This window comes from Lactuca serriola, chromosome 3 (genome assembly GCF_051521515.1).
Source record: "Lactuca serriola cultivar US96UC23 chromosome 3, Lser_US96UC23_V15, whole genome shotgun sequence".
NCBI lineage: Eukaryota > Viridiplantae > Streptophyta > Magnoliopsida > Asterales > Asteraceae > Lactuca > Lactuca serriola.
Genome location: NC_136410.1, coordinates 223,419,728 through 223,440,647, shown reverse-complemented (window position 1 = coordinate 223,440,647; position 20,920 = coordinate 223,419,728). Strand labels below are relative to the sequence as shown.

The following is a 20,920-nucleotide window of genomic DNA, read 5'->3' as shown; positions in this document are numbered from 1 at the left end:
AGAGATATGATTTGTTACTTACGAGTTGGTTATGCATTGATTGTACGTAAACGCATTGGTAACTCGATGTTATAAAACGTGCCTTTGTGTGTAATTCAATAAGTGGTAGAGAAAACATATGAGTCGAAGTTTATCTGTTCCTTCTTGGATTAGAAGCTGATATCTGGGCCCCTCGATGATTTTGTTTTGACCTATGTACCGGGCCCGGTCAGAACTAAATTGATGTGTTCAGTTGAGTTCTATGTCAAACAAATCGGAAATCGGGAAACAAATGCTGGACAATAAGCAAGACAATGTTCCATGTGTTTGTCCGGCTGATATCTAGAACAGAGGATTATATGATCACTTATCTAAATGGCGCGTTCTAGTTCAACAGAGTTTAAAGAGCTACGATTGCGGATCGGTTCCTGAAGTTATACTTGCAAATATAGTTACTAGACTTATCCAAGTGGGAGACTGTTGGATATAGTGTCTAAGCCCATAACTATATTTGGTATATACTTGACCCGACCCGGCATGGTCCATTTGGGTTGCACTTCACCCGAACAATTTATGGATAACATTTGAGAATAGTACAAGTTATGATTTATTAATATATTATAAGTTCTAATATATTAATATAAGATCATATTATTTAATTAGTAGTGATCTATAATTAATCTAGGATTAATTTAGTGATCAAAGATATTACTAATTAAATATGGGCTTCTATATTTATATAGTGTGGGCTTATGCTTATTTGGAATGGGCTAGGCTTGGATCGAGAAGTCCATGGATACTCCATGGAGATTTAACCCATGGATCTCATGGAAATGAAGAGACATGGGTATTAGGGTTTACATGGATGTAACCCTAATCCACCACACTATATAAAGGAGGCTTTGGCTCTTGAAATCAAGCTAGTGAACACTAGTTGACACATGTTGAGGTGAGGGCCGATTTCAAGAGAAGTGTGACTATTCTCTCAAAGTTCCAAGTTTGTGGTGATTTGTGACTTTCATTTGAGGCATCCACATTATTGGTGCTAGGCTCTAAAACTCTAAGGAATCAACTACAACTACAAGGTAAGTGTTTCTACTAGCTTTATTTGATTCAAGTTCCCCATGCCATGCTAGTTAGGATATAAGCCTTGGAAAAAATAATTATTTGCATGTATCTTAGACAAACATAGATCCAAGGTTTATTAGGGTTGCATGTACACTTAGGAAGTGTTAGAATGCTCAAAACCCATCAATTCTCCCCCACTAGAATCAGTCTCCGGCGTCGAACTCGCTTTCAACAAATAACTTTGGATACTGCTCGCGCATCTCCAACTCCGGCTCCTATGTCATCTCGGAACGCTTCCGATGTTGCCACTAGACCTGGACCAATGGCACCTCCTTCTTTCTCAAAGTCTAGATCCTTCTATCCCGAATCGCGATTGACCTGTCAACATAGTTCAAGCTCGCATCCACCTAAATGTCCTCTAATGGAACCACTTACGACTCATTAGCGATGCACTTCCTCAGCTGAGACACATGGAAGGTATCGTGAATCTGACTCAACTCCGCAGGTAGCTCCAAACGGTACGCTACCCTACCCACCCTGGCGGTCACCCTGAAAGGACCAATATACTAAGGCCCCAACTTGCCTCTCTTCCTGAATCAGATCACTCTTTTCCAAGAAGATACCTTCAGGAGTACGAAGTCACCAACTTGGAACTCGAGCTCTGAGCGACGCCTGTCTGCGTAGCTCTTCTGACGACTCTGAGCCGTCAGTAACCTCTGCCGTACCTACTGAATCTGCTCAGTCGTCTGAAGTACTATCTCTGTACTACCCATCACAAGCTGACCGACCTCACCCCAGCAAATGGGAGTCCGACACCTCCTCCCATACAACAACTCAAAGGGTGGCATACCGATGCTTGAATGATGGTTGTGGTTATAGGAAAACTCAGCCAAAGGCAAAAATGTGTCCCAACTCCCTCCGAAGTCCAGAACACATGCCCGAAGTATGTCCTTGAGCGTCTGAATCATTCGCTCGCTCTGCCCGTCGGTCTGTGGGTGGTATGTGGTGCTAAAATGCAGCCTCGTACCCAACTCCTCATGAAACTTCTTCCTGAACCTGGAAGTGAAACGCACATTTCGATCTGAGACAATCGAGATCGGCACTCCATGCCGTGATACCACCTCTTTCACGTACAACTCTGCCAACCTCTCAGCGGAAGAGATCTCACTAATAGTAAGGAAATGAGCGCTCTTCGTCAACCTGTCCACAGTCACCCAAATTGCATCGACGCCCCTAGCAGTCCTCGAAAATTTGGTGATAAAATCCATGGTGATATGTTCTACCTTCCACTCGGGAACCTCCAACGGCTGCAACTTACCATGCGGTCTCTGGTGCTCGGCCTTAACCCTGCGACAGGTCAAACACCTCTCAACGAACCATGCAACATCCCTCTTCATACAGGGCCACCAATACTCTTTCTTCAGGTCCAAATACATCTTAGTGGCCCCAGGATGGATCGAAAACTTTGATCTATGAGCCTCCTCCATCAAGATGGTACGTGTTCTTCCCACAAACGACACCCAAATCCGACCCTGAAAGGTCATAAGCCCTCGACTATCGGTGACGAATTCTGATACCTGCTCGATAACCCGCTCCCTCTTACGGTTCTATGGTCTCACGGCCTCAGCTTGGGCCCCTCGAATGGCATCAAATACTAGGGTCATCACTGTTAGCCTCATACAAACATCTCGTATCGGGGCGCCCTCCGCCCTACGACTCAGGGCATCGGCTACAACGTTAGCCTTGACCGGGTGGTACAGGATCTCACAATCGTAATCCTTCACCACATCCAACCATCTCCTCTGTCGCATGTTTAGGTTGGGCTGATCCATTAAATACTCCAGGCTCTTGTGGTCCGTGTATATGGTACACCGAACCCCATACAGATAGTGACGCCAGACCTTTAGGGCGAACACCACTGCCCCCAACTCCAGATCGTGAGGGGGATACCTCATCTCATGAGGCTTCAACTGCCTCGATGCGTATGCTATCACATGCCCTCTCTGCATCAGCACCGCTCCTAGTCCCGATATCGACGCGTCACAATACACTACAAAGTCCTCCATCCCCTCCAGAAGGGCTAACACCGGGGCTTCGCACAGTCTCTGGCGAAGTGTCTCGAAGGAGGCCTGCTGCTCTGGGCCCCATGAAAAAGCAACACCCTTCCGGGTCAACTTGGTGAGTGGCACAACGATCTTGGAGAAATCCCTGATAAATCTCTGGTAATAGCTTGCCAATCCTAACAAACTCCTGATCTCGGTGGGGGATCTCGGCACCTCCCAACTCATCACTGCCTCAATCTTGGCCGGATTGACCAATATCCTATTCTCGTTAACGAGGTGCCCAAGGAATTGGACCTCTCGTAACCATAAATCACACTTGGAGAATTTGGTGTCAAGCCTCTCCGATCTCAAAACTCCAAGGATCTTCCTCAAATGCTCCTCATGCTGCTCTCTAGATTTCGAATACACCAATATATCGTCGATGAACACGATCACCGAGCGGTCCAACATCGGCCTGCACACTCTGTTCATGAGATCCATGAACGCCGTTGGTGCATTGGTGAGCTCGAAAGGCATCACCACGAACTCGTAATGTCCGTAACGAGTCCTGAATGCTGTCTTCTGGATATCCTCATCTCGTACCCTCATCTGGTGATATCCAGACCTCAAGTCAATCTTGGAGAACCAAGATGCTCCCTGCAACTGATCGAATAAATCATCGATCCTTGGCAACGGGTAACGATTCTTGACCGTCAACTTGTTTAACTCCCGGTAATCAATGCACATCCGGTGTGAACCATCCTTTTTCTTGACAAAGAGGATAGGCGCTCCCCACGGAGAACTGATCGGCTGAATAAACCCCTTCCCCAGCAGCTCCTGAAGATGCGAGGATAACTCCTGCATCTCTGGAGGTGCAAGTCGATAGGGCGCCTTGGCGATAAGTGCCGGCCCTGGAACCAAATTGATACGAAACTCTACCTGCCTCTCAAGAGGCACGCCCGACAACTCCTTCGGGAAAACGTCCGGGAACTCACGCACTATCGGAACCTCATCAACTGCCCTGGGCCTCCCTGAATCAACCCTTGCAACTGTGGACACTCTGCCTTCCTGTGTCCGGTCTGGTTGCAGTGAAAGCATACTGCAAACCCCTTGGGGGCAATCCTTGGCCATATGCCCCTCCTTGCCACATTTGTAGCAAGACCCCGCTCTGCACACCCCATTGTGGCTCTTGCTGCACTTGCTATAAGTGTGGCCCTTCTGACTCCCAGATCTCGAATCAGCGGGCTTGGGCCGCTTGGCTGCCGGCTGAGACTGCGCCGGTCGCCGATCCCTCCCCTGAGACTCAGCCTCCTCCTTAGCCTGGGTCTCCAGCTCTATATCCCTCTTCCGGGCATTTGCCTAAAGCTCAACAAATGTCTGGTACATCGAGTTCGCCACGAACTCTCATATATTCCTCCTCAAAATGCTCAGATATCGGGTCATACGTGCCTGCTCGGAGGACACGTGCTCTGGGCAGAACATCGCCCGCTCATGGAACATCCTCGTAATCATTGTGACAGACTCAGTACCCTGCGTGAGGGTCAGAAACTCCTGGGCCAAATGCTCCCTCTCCACATGGGGAACGTACTTATATCAGGACATAGCAGTGAACCTCTCCCAAGCCACTGCAACAAGCTCAGCAGGCGAATAATGCGCCGTCACAAACTTCCACGAGTGCTTCGCTCCTAAGCGAAGCTGGTTTAACGCGAACCGGACTCTCCAATGCTCTGGAGATGAGCTAGTGAAGAAACACCCCTCGATGTTTGAAATCCACCTCATCGCTGCAATCGGGTCCTGGGTCCCATCAAACTCCGGTCGTTTTGTGTTACTGAACTCTCGGAAAAGCAACGCATCACCACCCTGCGGTCTAGCCGCAACTACAGCTGCAGTGGCCGCAACAACAACATCATCAGAAAGAGCAGCGTATCTCTCGTCAAATTTCTTTATCAGTGTGGTCTTGACAGACCCGAACATCTCTGGAATCTCAGCGCGGATGGCAGCAGCCACCTTATCATGAATCATCTGGCGGAGCTCCTCGTCGCTCATACCCCCCCACTAGTCCCTGGTCTGTGGCGTGTCCCCACCATGATGCCTCTCTGAAATACAACACAAGATATCAGAGACTCGCTCAGGTGTACACACACTCGATATCCCAATACTACCGACCACACCGCATCAACATTCATCCCAAGTCCTCCTCCCAGAGTCCCAAATTCCAAGCACTCTACTCTCTTAAATCATATGCTACTCACTAGTTGATCTCTCATAAGCTCCTCGCTGCTATCTAAACACTCTCAAGCATCCCTAGCAGCAAATCTCCTAGACTAAGGCATCATATATCAGGCCACTCTAGTCCTAATAAGGATACCTAGTCTACTCTAGCATGCATAATATAGCTCATCATATAACATAACACAATATATCTCGTAACACTTATTACAAGGGTATTTTCAGAAATCACCGTCCGGGCGCTGGCTGATCGTACACACGGCTCTGCTCTTTTTGTCTCAAAACTCTTTTTACTCTTTTAAAATTGTTTTGTTATCAAATTTTTTTCCCAAATCCTCATTTTCAGTTCAGATACGCCCAAAGATGCATCCGAATCCCTCAAACCAAGGCTCTGATACCAACTTGTAACACCGTAAAAATTAAAACAATTTTTCACATTTTCAAAACACATTTTCCATACACATTTATTAATAAAATCTCATTGTATCATATCTTTGTTCCACAAAACATTTCCCAAGATCGAAATACATAAAATCCCATGTGTGTGTACGAAACATGTCGGCGCCTTCCCGCGATCATCACTGGTACCTGAAACACATAACACTATAAGCATAAAGCTTAGTGAGTTCCCCAAAATACCACTCTAACACATATATTAGCCACTCAAGGCTATAGCTCTGCTGACCCTGTGAGACCCTCCAGTCCCAACTCTCTGTGGGCTTTCTAGCCCTAACTCTATGGATCCACTGGTCCTATCTTTGTAAACTCTGAATCATGCATATCACATATCACAATAAGACACATAAATAGCATACAAATACACTGGCACATAACTCAGTAGTATACTAGCACATAACTCTGTTACCACTCTAGGTAAGTATAGTGAGAAGACTCATCTTGGATGTCTCGGTAAATCTCCGACTCGGTGGAAATATGGTCTAGCCTCCGCCTAATCACATAAAGTAAAATACTCTCATAATTATAAGTCTCAAGACTAGACTCAACCCTTTCTTGACACAAAGACCCCATTGTTGACCAAACCTTCAAAGTCAACAAAGTCAACGGTCAGACTTTGACCCGACTCGCCGAGTGCACTTGGGTGACTCAGCGAGTCTACGCATGTCCACTATCCCTCTGGTCTCGCGTGACACATCGAGTCTTTCCCCTGCTCGACGGGTTACACCTGTCATGAATCGCGGGGCCACCCCGACTCAACTCACCGAGTGCCATTATGAACTCGGCGAGTTCCGCCTTGAACTCCAGTCCTCTAATTCCTTTTGACTCACTGAGTCATTCCCCCAACTCGGCATGTACTCACTGAGTGAACTATGGGGAAACCCTAACCCTACTCGCCAAGTCTGCTCTTGGTACTCGCCGAGTACATGCCATGCTCGAGCTCAAATGACCTTCTGAGGTCAGATCCGTTCCTCTAACTTATAGATCTGGCCTCCTTAAGCAATATAAACACGTAAAGTTTGGATCTTGATGCCCATGCAAAAACCCAATGGCTCTATTTGAAGAAATGGCCTCAATATGTCACCCTAAGCCCATATTACCCAATGACACCCCATAAAGATCAAGGGGCTTAGGTCTCTGGACCTCTTTGGATCCAAATCCACAACCTCAACACAAGAAGGGACCAATTGCACTAACAATCACACTCTAAATGGGCTATAAACCCTAACTCTCAAGGATTAACACCCAAAACTGAAGAAGGATCGAATATATACCTCAATATGAAGTTCTTAGGCTCTAAAATCCAAAGAATAGCACCTTCATCAACTTCCTCTTGCCTTGGTTACCTTCTTCTTGCAAAAACACCCACCCAAGGATCAAAAATGGCCTCTCCTCTCTCACAAACTCTCTAGATCGCTAAGGGTTTCACTCAGGGGTCTGGCAGCTGCAATTGGTGGCTATAAGCCCCTTTAAATAGGCCTCAAACCCTGCGGATTAGGGTTTCATTAAACAATGTGGACTCGCCGAGTCCACTAGTCGACTCGCCAAGTCCGGTCATTAACCCGGATGGAAAATCGCGACACTACTCGGCGAGTCTAAGCGTCAACTCGCCGAGTCCCTCCCAAAATCTCCAAAAATAAATGAATAAGTAATGTACCTGGAAATCCATATGTTACAACTTAATAGATGTTAAATTTACTTACTTCAATCCTAAAGATTGGGTATTTGTAGTAGAGTTCTTCTAACTCAATATGGATAAAAAGTCTGGGAGAATTGAAAGAGCTCTTTATGGAAGATTGAAGTGTTAAGAAAAATCAATTTAATATGTAATCTGGGTTAATTTGAACATAATGATGTAAATATAATCCTGTTTTATCTCATATTTGATGGGTTTTGAGCATAACAACAATTCCTATGTGTGCATGCAACCCTAATGCTTTGGATCTAGGTTTTCTCTAGTTGAACATGCAAACTTGAACACAAAAGCAAAAAACCTAGGTAGTAACTACTATTTTTGAAATCTATATAAAGTTAGGGTTTAGTTAAACACCTTGATTGTTATATTGTAATAACAATGATTCCCTTGTAGATCTTGAAGCTTAAGAGCTTAGTGTCACAAGTGTAACACCTCTAATGGCTCACAAACACACAATGTAAGAGAATGATATGAGAAAGGAGGAAGGGATCAATTTTTTGGTTCTTGCTTGTTCTAAAGCGTGGCTGAAATTATTAGGGTTTAGGACCCTTTATATAGTGCACCAAGGATGCTATGGATAACCCTATTCTCAAATATGGTAATTATCCACCTCCTTTGATTATCCATATATGATAAGATATTTTAGAAATTCTAGAATAATCTTACATATACCATGCAATTTCATCCGACACCTTCCCTAGGTAAGTTCTGGACCCTTTTTCTTAACTTTTAAACAATTGCACTTTTAGCCCCTGCACTTTTAATTAATTCCGTTAATTCCAAAATTAATTCCCAATTAATTTATGATTAAATATTAATTAACAATATGATTAATAATTAATGTATTATTTCCATAACATATTAATAAATAATTTATTCTAATTTATTAATCAAATTAATAAATTCTTCATCTTCCTCAATTAATCATCCTGTCTAGTTGCAAGTGTGAAGTCAACCCAAAAGGACCATGTCACTATCAATTTAAGTACATACCAATTATAGTTATGGGCTTAGACACCTAATCCAACAGTCTCCCACATGGATAAGTCTAATAACTATAGTTGCAAGTATGACTTTCAAAACTGATAAGCAATCGTAGCTCTCAAAGCTTCTGTTGAACTCTGACCTAGTCAGTTGCGTGTCCTAAGATAATGGATCACATAATCCTTTGTTCTGCAAGATATCATGTGAACAAATGACATGGAACATAATTATTCTCATTGTCCAACAGTTTGTTTCACGAAGTCTGATTTGTAATGACAAAGAACTTAATTGAACACATCAATTCAGTCCTGACCGGGCCCGACACATAAGTCAACACCAAATCATCGAGGGGACCAAGATATCGCTTTTGCCCTTAGGGAAAAAGGAACAGATAAACTTTGAATCATATGATTGTACTATTTACTCATCAAATCATGCACAACAATATGTTTTATAACACCAAGTTACTGATGCATTTATGCATTATCAAGGCACAACCAACTCGTAAACAACTCATATATCTTGATTAAAAGATTATATGATATTATCATCTCAGAATTACTCGTGATAAATTCCATGAAGTAATTCACTGAGTGTGGGTTTAATGCAATACTCAAATCCGCATTTCATAAGTGCTCATGAATGTTGCAGCAAACCATTGCTATGTCTAAACACTTAGACAATCTTCAACCAAATTCATGACAGCCTTAATTCACTACTTACTTCCAAAGTATGATCGATTGTGGATATTTGAATAATCCAATTATTCAGGAAGTAAAAAATGCAAAAGAAACACAGTGATAAGCAATTGACAAAAGAGAGTAAAACAATACTTATAAACAAATCTCCGTTTATTTAATCATCAAATGCCAATTACAATTATTTGTTTCTAGTTTCTAAATATCTATCTAATCACTAAAACTAATATCATCGTTCATACCAGTGCTCCTCGTGTGTTGAACATGCTTAATCCTACTAAGGCCCTTTGTGAGGGGATCGACAAGATTCTATTCTGATGATACCCTCTTAATGTCGAGGCTTCCTTCTTCTACACGATGTTTGATAAATTGATATTTTCTATCGATATGTCTTGATCTACCAGGATCTCTCGGTTCCTTGGTTAAGGAAACCGCTCCTTCATTATCGCATAAAATCTACATAGGCTCCTTTATGGCTGGTACAACTCCAAGATCTCCAATGAAGTTCTTCAACCACATATCCTCCTTCGATGCTTTGCTCACGACAATATACTATGATTCACAACTAGAATCAACCATGGTCTCCTGCTTGGAACTTTTCCAAGTCAATGCTCCTCCATTAAGGGTAAACATCCATCCTGATTGAGAATGGAAGTTATCTTTGTCTATTTGAAAGCTGGCGTCACTATACCCAGTAACTCTTAATTCATCACTGCACTAAGCACAAGGACCTAGTCCTTAGTCTTTCACAGATACTTAAGGATGTTCTTAACCACTATCCAATGAGCTTTACCCGAATTTCCCTGATATCGACTAACCATGCTCAAAGCAAAAGCCACATCAGGGCGAGTAGATGTCATAGCATACATGATCGATCCAATGGCCGAAGCATATGGTACTCAACTCGTTTCTGCTATCTCTGCATCGGTACTCGGACTCCGAGTCTTACTCAACTTTGTATTCCTTTGGATAGGCAACTCCCCTTTCTTTGTATTCTCCATGCTAAAACGCTTTAGCACCTTACCTGAATATGTATTTTGATTAAGTCTAATTAGTCTTCTACTCCTATTTCTCAAAATCCTTATTCCTAGAATATAAGCAGCCTCTCCCAGATCCTTCATAGCGAAACACTTTCCAAGCCAGGACTTAACTTCATGAAAGATTGGAACGTCGTTTCCTATGAGTAGTATGTAATCAACATACAATACCAGGAAAGTCACTATACTCCCACTAGCTTTGACTTGTACACAAGATTCATCCTTACTTCTAAAGAAGCAAAACTCTTTAACATTCTTGACAAAGCAAAGATTCCATCCGCGAGAAGCCTGTTTCAATCCATAGATTGATTTCTCAAGCATACACACTCTAATGGGGTATTTAGCATCCACAAAACCCTATGGCTAACTCATGTAAACATCCTTAGCCAACTTTCAATTAAGGAAAGCGATTTTGACATCCATCTGCCAAATTTCATAGTCATGAAATGCAGCTATGGCTAACATAACCCTAATAGATTTAATCTTGGCCATTGGTGAGAAGGTCTCATAATAGTCAATCCCTAGGGTTTAAGTAAAGCCCTTCGCAACCAGTCGATCCTTGAAGGTGTGCAATTTTCCATCCATGTCGGTCTTCTTCTTGAAGATCTATTTGCACCCAACTGCCTTACGACCTGGTACATTGTCAACCAAGTTCCAAACTTGATTGTCATACATGGACTGGATCTCGCTGTTCCTTGCCTCTTTCCATTTAGTAGAATCAGGGACCGCCATGGCTTCCCTGAAGTTAGAAGGCTCCTCCACATTTACCAATATACTATCACTGATAAACGTATCACCATCCGTAGTAATATGGAAACCATAAAACTCAGGTGTCATTGTAACTCGTGTGGAATGTCTAAGAGGTAATGACTCGTCAATAGGTTCAACAGAAATTTCTTCCTCGGGTTGAGTGTTAGTGTTAGAGGTTTCTTCTGTCACAACCCAAAAATTTTAGACCCAACAAAGTCTAAACCTTAACCAAGTACAAGTGAAACCACATTGCGATCCTTGTTGCATTGTATCCTCTATTTCCATAAGGGCATGTTTATAAGCTAATAACTAAGTATAGTTTGAAACCTAAGTTGATTTATGTTAGTATAAATTAACATAAGTTAAAAGACTAAGGTTTAAACCATAAAATAAATCACCATATATTAGTTTTCGGTCCTACAATTCCAGAACAAGTAGTTTTCGGCCAAGCAATCTAATTCAAATGGATTTTACAATTGGAATAAATCAAGAACAAGGGTTTTCGGTCAAATATGACCAAAATCACCCCCTTATGAGACCGAAATCATCTAGCTAAGCCCACATAGGACCGAAAACCCAAAAGCCAAGGCCTTTTAAGGCCGAAAACACAATCCTATATATATTTGTTCAACCATAAACACTCCTCATTTCTCACATTTCACACCACAAACACGTCTCATTTTGCTCTCAAGTATCATCCGTAAACAACATATGTTCATAAGGATTTTACCCAAATTTTCTTATTTTCACCAAGAACACCAAGACCAATGTTCAAATCTTCAAGCACACAGAAAACTCCAACCGAAAACCCCCCAAGCACACCCAAAACGCCTAGAATTCCTCCAAATAAATTCCTAAGGCTTTTTATAAGCACTTCTTACATAATTAAGTGTTGTTTAACACTTTACATTATTATCCGTTATTTAAATTAATATCGTATTAATTTAAATACGATATCGTTTATAAATATTATTAGGATATGACGATTTTCACGTATTTTAATTCGATGATCATCATTAGTACTTCATGACTCAACCAAGCACACACGTTTGAGGTGAGTTCATACCGCCATATTTTTCCAAGCTTTTTTTAATGTTTTTAGGGTAGGGGGATACAAGTAAAATACAAGAAATCTTGTGTTTAAAAATAATAATTTACTTATTATGTTTTCTTGCCGTTAATATGTATTTAAACGTGTTTTACATCAACGGAAACAAACTTATAAACTATAATAAGTATAGTTTATGGAACATATGAACTATGTTACAAAGTTCAGGTTACAACACGACAACAAACTTATAAGCTATAATAGGTATAGTTTATGGAACATAGGAATCTATTTTACAAAGCTCAGGTTATAACAAGGAAACAAACATATAAACTATAATAGGTACAGTTTATGGAACAAATGGACTATTTTTACAAAGTTACATGTTATTTACTATAAGGTTTTTCACTTTATTACTAGTAAACTCGTTAAAGCAATTTGGGAGACATCTTCACGTACTTATCTAAGTACCAACCAAGTCCTGACTTATAACTAGAGTTTCTTGTAGGGATAGTGAGATATTTGTGTATAGATCTATACAGGACTGACAATCCCGCACCTTAACTTCTAGCTACAGTTAGGCCGACAGGCGTGGGGTAACAAATGTCATTAACATTCCGACGCTTTAAGAATGTTGCGATCAGGCCATCTTAGGTTACAATATGGTTATAAGAACTCACATGGAGAAAACAACGACACATTTACATAGTAATATACTTTTTAAACAGTCTTAAGGGGTATTAACTCAATGATTACTTAGCATATACATCAGGGTTATGTAAAATTAATGTCCGGTAGACAGTGGAATGTGTGATTTTTACCTAACTTCCTATTCCTTGTTTTGTTGTGGGCTTAGGGCAGATTCACCCATTCGAATGTCAATTTGATCTCGATTATACTACTCGTATGTACTAAGTGATCATAGTAGGGTATTAACATCACATCTTGTTACAGGGCAAACACATCTTCAACTAGTTTTACTTATGAATAAAAGTAGGTATCATCAAATTAAGTATGACAATTATACTTGTACTTTTCGGTCTTGGAAAGTTTAATACTACAAATTGGTTTCATGGAAAATATAGGATTTTCCAGGATTATTTTACAAGTAAATGTTTTACAATTCAATTTTCATAAAACAAATACGATTAATTATCGAAAACAATACTTTAAAGTAGAGCGGGTGGCACTAGGAACATATTTACAAAAGGTTCAACACTTATTTACAAAGTAGTATAATATAAAAGATCCTTAATCGTTAATTCTATGGTTCCTTAGCTTATACATCAGAGTCATATATAGATAATATCTGATAGGCAGTGGAATGTGTGATTTTCGCCTTACTTCCTATTCCTTGTTTGGTGGTGGGCTTAGGGCAGCTCCACACATTCAACTGTCTGTTCGATATTAGTTTATATATAGCTAGTATAAAGTAAGTGATCATAGAAAGAACTAGAATGGTCACATTTCTTATTAAGAAGATATAGGATTTTCTGGACGAACACACGAACATTTTCAAAGAACAATGGATATACTTTCTATAAAAAAATGCTTATGAACTCACCAACTTTAATGTTGAAACTTTTTTAAACCACGTGTCTTCTCAGGGAAATTAGTAGACAGGTACCCTCTCAGGTGTTACGAAGACGGAGCATAGTAGTATTACGTCTTATCATTTGTTATGGTTTTAATGTTAAACAGGCAATGTTTTGAACACAATGTAAATTAGATATTATCAATATAATGTTTTTTGTTGCTTTGATTACTATTATACAATTGTTATGATACTGTACATGACATCATCCACCCCCGAACCTTTCCGCCGTTATGGTTTGGGGGTGTGACAGATTGGTATCAGAGCATTGTTTATAGTGAACTAAGTATATAAACCAATAAAAGATATACAACTATAAAGGAAGATGACACACATTCGCATGTCGTAACCTTACAACGCACGTGCTAGTGACACACAATGCGTATCAAGAAAGCCGCTATCAAGAAAGGCCATGTCATAAATGAAGATGACACACATTTTTGCGTATCATAATTTTAAATGTTTAAAAAATATATTATTTATAGATTTACTAATTTTCAAATTAAATTTGTATTAATGTCTCATAATAGAAAATAAAATATCATATACAAAAAATACAATCCATTGTTTAAAATTTATTGTCATACAAATAATCGTTCCATGGAAAGATAAAACAAATCAATAGTTGTAACAAAAATTTAATGTCATACATTGTTATTAAGGGGTTTTCCCTAACTATATAACCTAATACTACATCCCTAACTATATAACCCGATCCTTCATGTCATTGGTTTGCTACCTGGTGTACCACGTAAAAATGTTGAACTTGGTGTCATGGGCGGCTGACCACCGGGCATGGGTGGAAAGTAATTACTTGCTGATAAGATAACAATGCTTTAATCCAAGACGAGTCAAGAATGCCTAAGAAAAAGAATCAACTAAACAAGCAAAATCTTGATTGGATTTTAGTTAGTGTAAGAAGTTAAAGGTACAACCCTTTAAAAGGCAGCTGGTATCCCAAGTGTGAGGTATGGAGGCTTGTGATCCATTGTCATCTAAAACAAAAAAAATCTTGTTAGAAAAAAAACTTCACCTTTATTTATTAGTTTCCCCTCCACCACTGTAGCAGATATCAAAGAAAATAAATACCCAACCTGGTTTATCATACTAATGAACATATGCCCCTGGAGTACACAATGCCCTTCTAATAACCTCATGTGCCAAAATAAAACCTCGTTCTCCCTATACAACATTATCACATATTAAATACACTTTTTTTTTTAATATTCATCTATTGAAAATTTAATAAAACTTATACCTCATCTTCACCTAAAATATTATAAATGATGGAAGCTGGAGCTTTCATTGATGGATCACCAAGAGGAAGACCAACAACTGCCGTCAAATGTTGCTCATATTGTGAAGTGTAACAAGATTCATTTGTATGGTGTCCACTGTTATGAGGTCTAGGAACAACTTCATTTAATAAAATTTGTATTCAAACATATAAATTTCAGTAATTTTATACATAAATAATAATGTAAAGAAAGAATTAAGAAGTAATATTAGAAAAAAAAAAACTTGGCCATCTTCTGTTAGAAACAACTCAACAGCAAACACACCAGCACCTTCCAATGAAGCAACAACTTTTGAAGTAATATCAGTTGCAAGTTTCATAAGCTTCCATGACTCATTAGCAGGGGATTTAACAATGTGACATATGTTTTCCCTATAAAATAAATAAACATAAACTACATAACATTTAATAATAATATTATTATTATTATTAATTCATACCTTTAGCATAAATAATAAAAATAACTATATCAAGTTATGATCTTTCTTGCCTGTGTACAGTCTCCACAACATGATAGCATGATATATAATTATCTCTACCTCTTGCAACAATTACTGCAAGCTCCTAAAAAAACATGAAAAATACTGAATTCATTATATTAGTATAATTTTTTTTATAAATATAAACTGAACTCCAAATACATAATATATACTAACCTTAACCAAAGGTGCCAATTGCTCGACATATAATCCATGACCAAATCCTCCTACAGCTGCATATGAAAAATATATTACAACATTGTCAACGCTAAATCTTATTATAACACCAAAAAGATTATATAAATCAGTACCATTTATAGCAGAAGTTAACACTTCTTCACTTTTAGCAACAACATTACCCCTTCCATCATAGGCCAACCTTCTACATTTTACAATTAGAGGATAACCAAATTGTTCACCTGCTCTTTTAGAACATTCTTCATCTTCTATCTGTCCCACTAAAAAAATATAAATTTATCTTTTTTTTTCAGCTATATATTAATAAAATAAAATAGTCCTTAAAATCCAGACCTGTATGAAAGCCTCTACCTGGAAAACCAAATCACTAAACCATTAAACCCACCTCATTTACCAATTAAACCAACCACCTAAATACCTCTCGATTCTGGCACAAGAAAAAAAATTAGAAACCCATTTACCTGTTCTATCCTTCGCCACTACACTCACTATCTGTTTCAGTCTTCAAAACATCACCACCAAACTCACCTGAAAAGAAATAAGAGTTTTTTTTTTTTTGTTGTTCCTGTGATTTTCGTTTGAAGCAAAATACCGAAGAAAGTTTTTTGTGTGTTTTTCGCATGAATCAAAATAACAAGAAAAATATCATAGAACTGGAGGCCACCACCCTCTCAGAGACCACTGTTCATCATCTTCATCTCGAACATCTCAAACCTGCAACACAAACAGGAAGCAACCACTGAAACAATTGAATAAAGCCCTGTAATCAAGCTTTGATTTTTCATCCCCTGTCAACATTTCCAGTGAGGCTGTCACAGTGGATTCTTTCCCACATGCAACAATCCTTCCCCACCCATGAAGACAACATTCCTTTCGAGTCATCTTTGATACTGTGAACCTGAGAAGAGCAAGTCGCTCTTTTTGAAGGCAGGCCACACTAACATTTCCAACACCAAAACAAGAATATTTGTTTGCAACACCAAATCATATATATTTACTGAATCCCCGACATCAACCATTGAAGCGAATCCACGTAGTGATATAGATTTCAGCCCTGTATTAATAGTATTTACAGAAGTAAGAGTCTTTGTTGACCTTGAATCCCCATATTTTATCTTTTTGTCCCACCCTGTAGTCATGACTTGACCTGTGGAACCAAAAAAATGATAAATTTTTGGAACATGAAATATAAAAATGTAACAAAGTTAAAAGCACAATTTTCTCGAGAAAAAGTCACTAAAAAAGGAAGATGATCTTTTATTTATAAAGGAAAAGTATTCAACCGAACATGGTTGACAAAGATGTCATTGATTGTGAAGATTATGGTTAACCAATGCAATTTGATTACTTAATAAAAAGTTGAAAGGAATATGTTTTGACTTTGTTCACAGGAATCTGCAAAATGGTAAATACGTAAAAACACATGGATACTTGTGTGTATAAAATTTTTGGAAGTTTATGGGTTGCTTCTTACCTTACAGAACATGTTAATTGAGAAGTTTTGAATCAGTTCATGTTATATGTTCTTCTAATCCATGCTTTCCTAGAATGGCTGTATTTTAATCATAGCCGCATTGTTTTTTTATTTGTTGATACACGTTACATGCAAGCTTTCCCTAGTGGACATAACATAACACCACAATGAGAGTTTGCCATTGGGGTGTCATTGTAAAGAAGTTATATATAGCTGATCATAGATGAAAGTTAACGAAATACTTCTGCAAAATGACTGGCAGATTATAGCAAACTTCCTCAAAGCAAGAAAATACATCCTAGCAAAAAAGGACAAAATTTAGAAGGAAAAGAAAAAAGTAGATTTTGTTTCTAAAATTTTAAAACATATCTTTTAATCATTATAAGAAAGTATAAAAACTCACTTGTTTTGTGCTTTGAGTCTTATGGACTATTTCTGAGTATAAAGGAAGAAAAACAAGTATGGAAATTTCATACTATTTCTCCCAAACATGATGTGAAATTCATAAATATTAGAAAAAGGGTAAAGTTTGTTACCGATATTAGAAACACTAGGGTTGACTGCCAGGGTCAAACCTAGAAAACAATCATCTGTTGTACTTTTACGGCTGAAATCCCAATAATTTAATTCAAGATTTGGTTGTGATCTTGTACAATCATCACATATATTGTTGGTTTTTATCTGTCTTTGTAGAGTCTTGGTTGTAGTGCTAAGCTTCTGTGCTTTCCGTGCATCTAATTCAGCCATTTGGTTTTCCCTATCTGCAAAATTATTGACATTTCACTTGGTGAATAGAAAAGTTGACTAAATGCTAAAAGTTAAGCCATAAAAAAGAAATCTTGCATTCAGAGGAAAAAGCAACTTTTAGCACCTGATATATCTGAAGCCCTTATTTGGCCAGGATCTTTTTGCAGGCAACCTTCAGATCGTAACTATAATGAACTAACTCAAGTTACACACACATTGATGTGGCATGCTATGAGGTGACATGCTATGTGGCAATGCAGCACCCTGTTGCTGTTGAGAATTCAAGAACAAACAAGTTTTAAGGCATAGTGGTTGCAAAATACACAAAACTTCCCTTATCAATACAGTAGATGATGTTCATTATGAAATGATACCTAATGAATTATTTAAGAAAGTTTTAAGGCATACCTCAAGCCCCTCAACCGTTTCTCTGTATCCCCCCAATACAGTATTCTGTAAGTGTCTCCTCTGGGCAAATTACAGTGGGATGGTGAAAGTTTGGTGGTGGTAGCCTGACAACAGAAGGGTAAAAGAGTCATAAAAAAAGTTAAGAAATACAAATAATGTAAAAAGGTAAATAAGAGTAAAAGGTTACTTTGAATTCTGAGGTTCTTTCTCACACCTCAATTTGTGTGGTGCAATTTGTGAAGTACACCTGGAAAATAAAAATAAAGCAAAATTAGCTCATTTCAATAATAAGAAGTTAAGAACATACTAAAAATAGTAATAAAAAAACATACCGACTTAATGGAAAGTTAGCTGGAAGGCAAGATGACTCAGGAAGTATTATCCCTGCCTAATAAAAGTGAAGATTATGTTGTCCATTTTAATAATAAGAAGTTAATAACTCTGTTTCTAAATGTTTAAACTTTGATGAAGTCCTGATCACAATCCAATTGGCTGTTGGTGTTCTGTATATCAATATTTTTTATAAACAAAATGTAATTAACAATAATTCATTTACCTTTAAACTCTGATGAAGTCCTGATCACATCTATCTGACACCTAGACCACTAAAAAAAGAGTTTGATTATTCTATTTTACTCAAAATAATAGCGAGAAATATATGTTGCAGATGATACTTTCGTTGATATCATAGTCTTGTATTGTTTGCTGAATTCGAATCAATTGCATCTGCAGATGTCACAAAATCATGAAATTTATGAGTAATCTTCTTCATACTACTCATTTTAATCAATTAATACAAGAGTAAATCTAGAGATCAGAATCTGTTATGAAGAAATCGAATTTAGCGACTTAACTTCTCAATTTACTGATAGGAAAAAAGGTATCGCTCTAAAACAAAACCTAGGAACAAAAACATGAAACTCAAAAAAACATAGAAACTGTAAAAAAAATCAAAAAGAGAAATCACAATAGCGACAATCGCAGTGAGGCTACAGAGAAGAGCGAGAAGGTAGAGTATTCAATCTTGCCAAATAGGAGAGTCATTTAATATACTCCACCGCTTAGAAGCGTCTTTAATGGTGAACATCATTATCAACACATAATTAGATGGGCCTACCAAGGCCCTATACATTTCCGGAGATCCAATTAGTGATGTTGTTGAGGAGTGTCGAGATCATGATAGAGTAGGGCTTTTAAACCAATATTTACCTTAATCTAACCTAGGGCTTGTAAACTTGAGCAATCGTTGCAGTTTATAGTGAGGTGAAGTGAGTCCGAGGTCGCCGGTAGAAAGAGATGAGCCGAGGTCAGAGTGAGTTGAGGTAGAGTACTCCTTGAAAAAGCCCTAGATAATGATACTTTAACGTCAGCGAGGATGTGAACCTGAAGCGGGCCTTCAATTCTTAAATCCACATCGGAGTACTTGATTTGAGATACGATCTTGGTTGCGTTATTCCTTTAGGATAAACAAAAGGGATTCAATAGTGGTGGAGGCGGATTAGGGTTTACAGAGAAAAGGAGAAGGAGGGAGTGAAGGTTGTCGGCTGGTGGCGTGCCTACTGCTGCCTTGATCGACATCGACGACCGGGATTGGCAAGTAAGGATGGTCGAAGTGCAAGGGAAGAAGTAGGTGGCAGTCAATGTCGGGAGGGGAAGGAAGGAGCGTCGATAACTAGGGCAAGAGGGAAAGGAAGAAAAAGGAAGGCAGGGGTTTTAATTTTTTAGGATTTCATTTTCCCCCGGCTATTGAAGGATGGAACGAGCGTTTCCATTAAAATTTATAAAGCGACATCCTCAGACGACACACATTTTATTATAGGCGCCTTCCGTGTGTTTTTATTTTTTTAGACACTAATTTAAGGGCACACAAAAATGCCTGTTCTAAATCCTTAAAATTTATAAAGAGATGACATTATTTTTAGGTCACACACTTTTGCGTATCGTAAATCAATGCGTATCATAAATTGCGCGTCGTAAAAGGCTGTTTTTCTTGTAGTGTCTAAAACTTACCAACTCTATATACAAAGGAATACTAGAACCGAACATAAAGTTTAAAATACTATAGGAGTATTTTATGATACTATACAATAACAACAAATCTAAAAACTTATCGACTATGTATATCAAGAAGCTCTAGATTCAAACATGCAATTAAAATACTATAGGAGTATTTTAGGTACTATATATAACCTATGTGAAAACTAAAGGACCCTTACTGATAGGTCTATAATTGCGGAGAGTATTCTCTTAGGGTTATATATAATTAAGACTTTATAGACATAGATTTTGTGATCTTCGCTCTACTTCCTGTTCCTTTTTTGGTTGTGGTCTTAGAATATTATCAATTATTCGAAGATCTACTTTATCTTGGTTATATATAATATGTATACACTATGTGATTATAGAAGGACCCGGTAAGGATCATCATAAAAAGCTCAATAGAGATACTTTTATTAATCTCATAGATCCTTTAGACACTCTTATTCTCGCACAAATGACATATCTAGACATCATAACCCCGCTACCACAACCAATAGAGGAGTTGAGGAAGAACCAAAAGAGGGTTCATGAGGAGGATTTCGAGAAAAGGATCAGGGGAAAAGAAAGGCAGTAGAGAGATCGTTAACGAACCTTACCCTATCAGGAACAAACTGGAGAGCCCGCTCGGACATTTGGGTCAAAATTAGGGCAATCATAGGAACGATAGCACCATAGGAATGCCAGGAGAAAACCAAC

General features: G+C 38.7%; 1 protein-coding gene across 1 annotated transcript; it reads right to left on the bottom strand.

Annotated features, from left to right (window-relative positions):
- Window positions 1-14,519: 14,519 nt before the first annotated feature.
- Window positions 14,520-16,437, bottom strand: LOC145096056 (phosphoribosylaminoimidazole carboxylase, chloroplastic-like). Its single transcript, XM_079033830.1, has 10 exons — window positions 16,270-16,437; window positions 15,974-15,982; window positions 15,889-15,906; window positions 15,669-15,807; window positions 15,535-15,590; window positions 15,369-15,442; window positions 15,144-15,250; window positions 14,840-14,997; window positions 14,734-14,763; window positions 14,520-14,576 (listed from the first exon to the last, which is right to left on the bottom strand). The coding sequence occupies exons 1-10, from the start codon at window positions 16,435-16,437 to the stop codon at window positions 14,520-14,522; spliced, it is 816 nt and encodes a 271-aa protein (XP_078889956.1).
- Window positions 16,438-20,920: the final 4,483 nt, after the last annotated feature.

Bases quoted from the DNA above. Each gene is read 5' to 3' on its own strand.
- LOC145096056 (XM_079033830.1), bottom strand. From the start codon at position 16,437: ATGACTCGAAAGGAATGTTGTCTTCATGGGTGGGGAAGGATTGTTGCA. The intron at 15,443-15,534 runs GTTAGTATATAT...ATGTTTTTTTAG, and splicing joins AATTGGCACCTTTGGTTAAG to GAGCTTGCAGTAATTGTTGC. The intron at 14,577-14,733 runs GTTATTAGAAGG...TTTTTGTTTTAG, and splicing joins GTTTTATTTTGGCACATGAG to ATGACAATGGATCACAAGCC.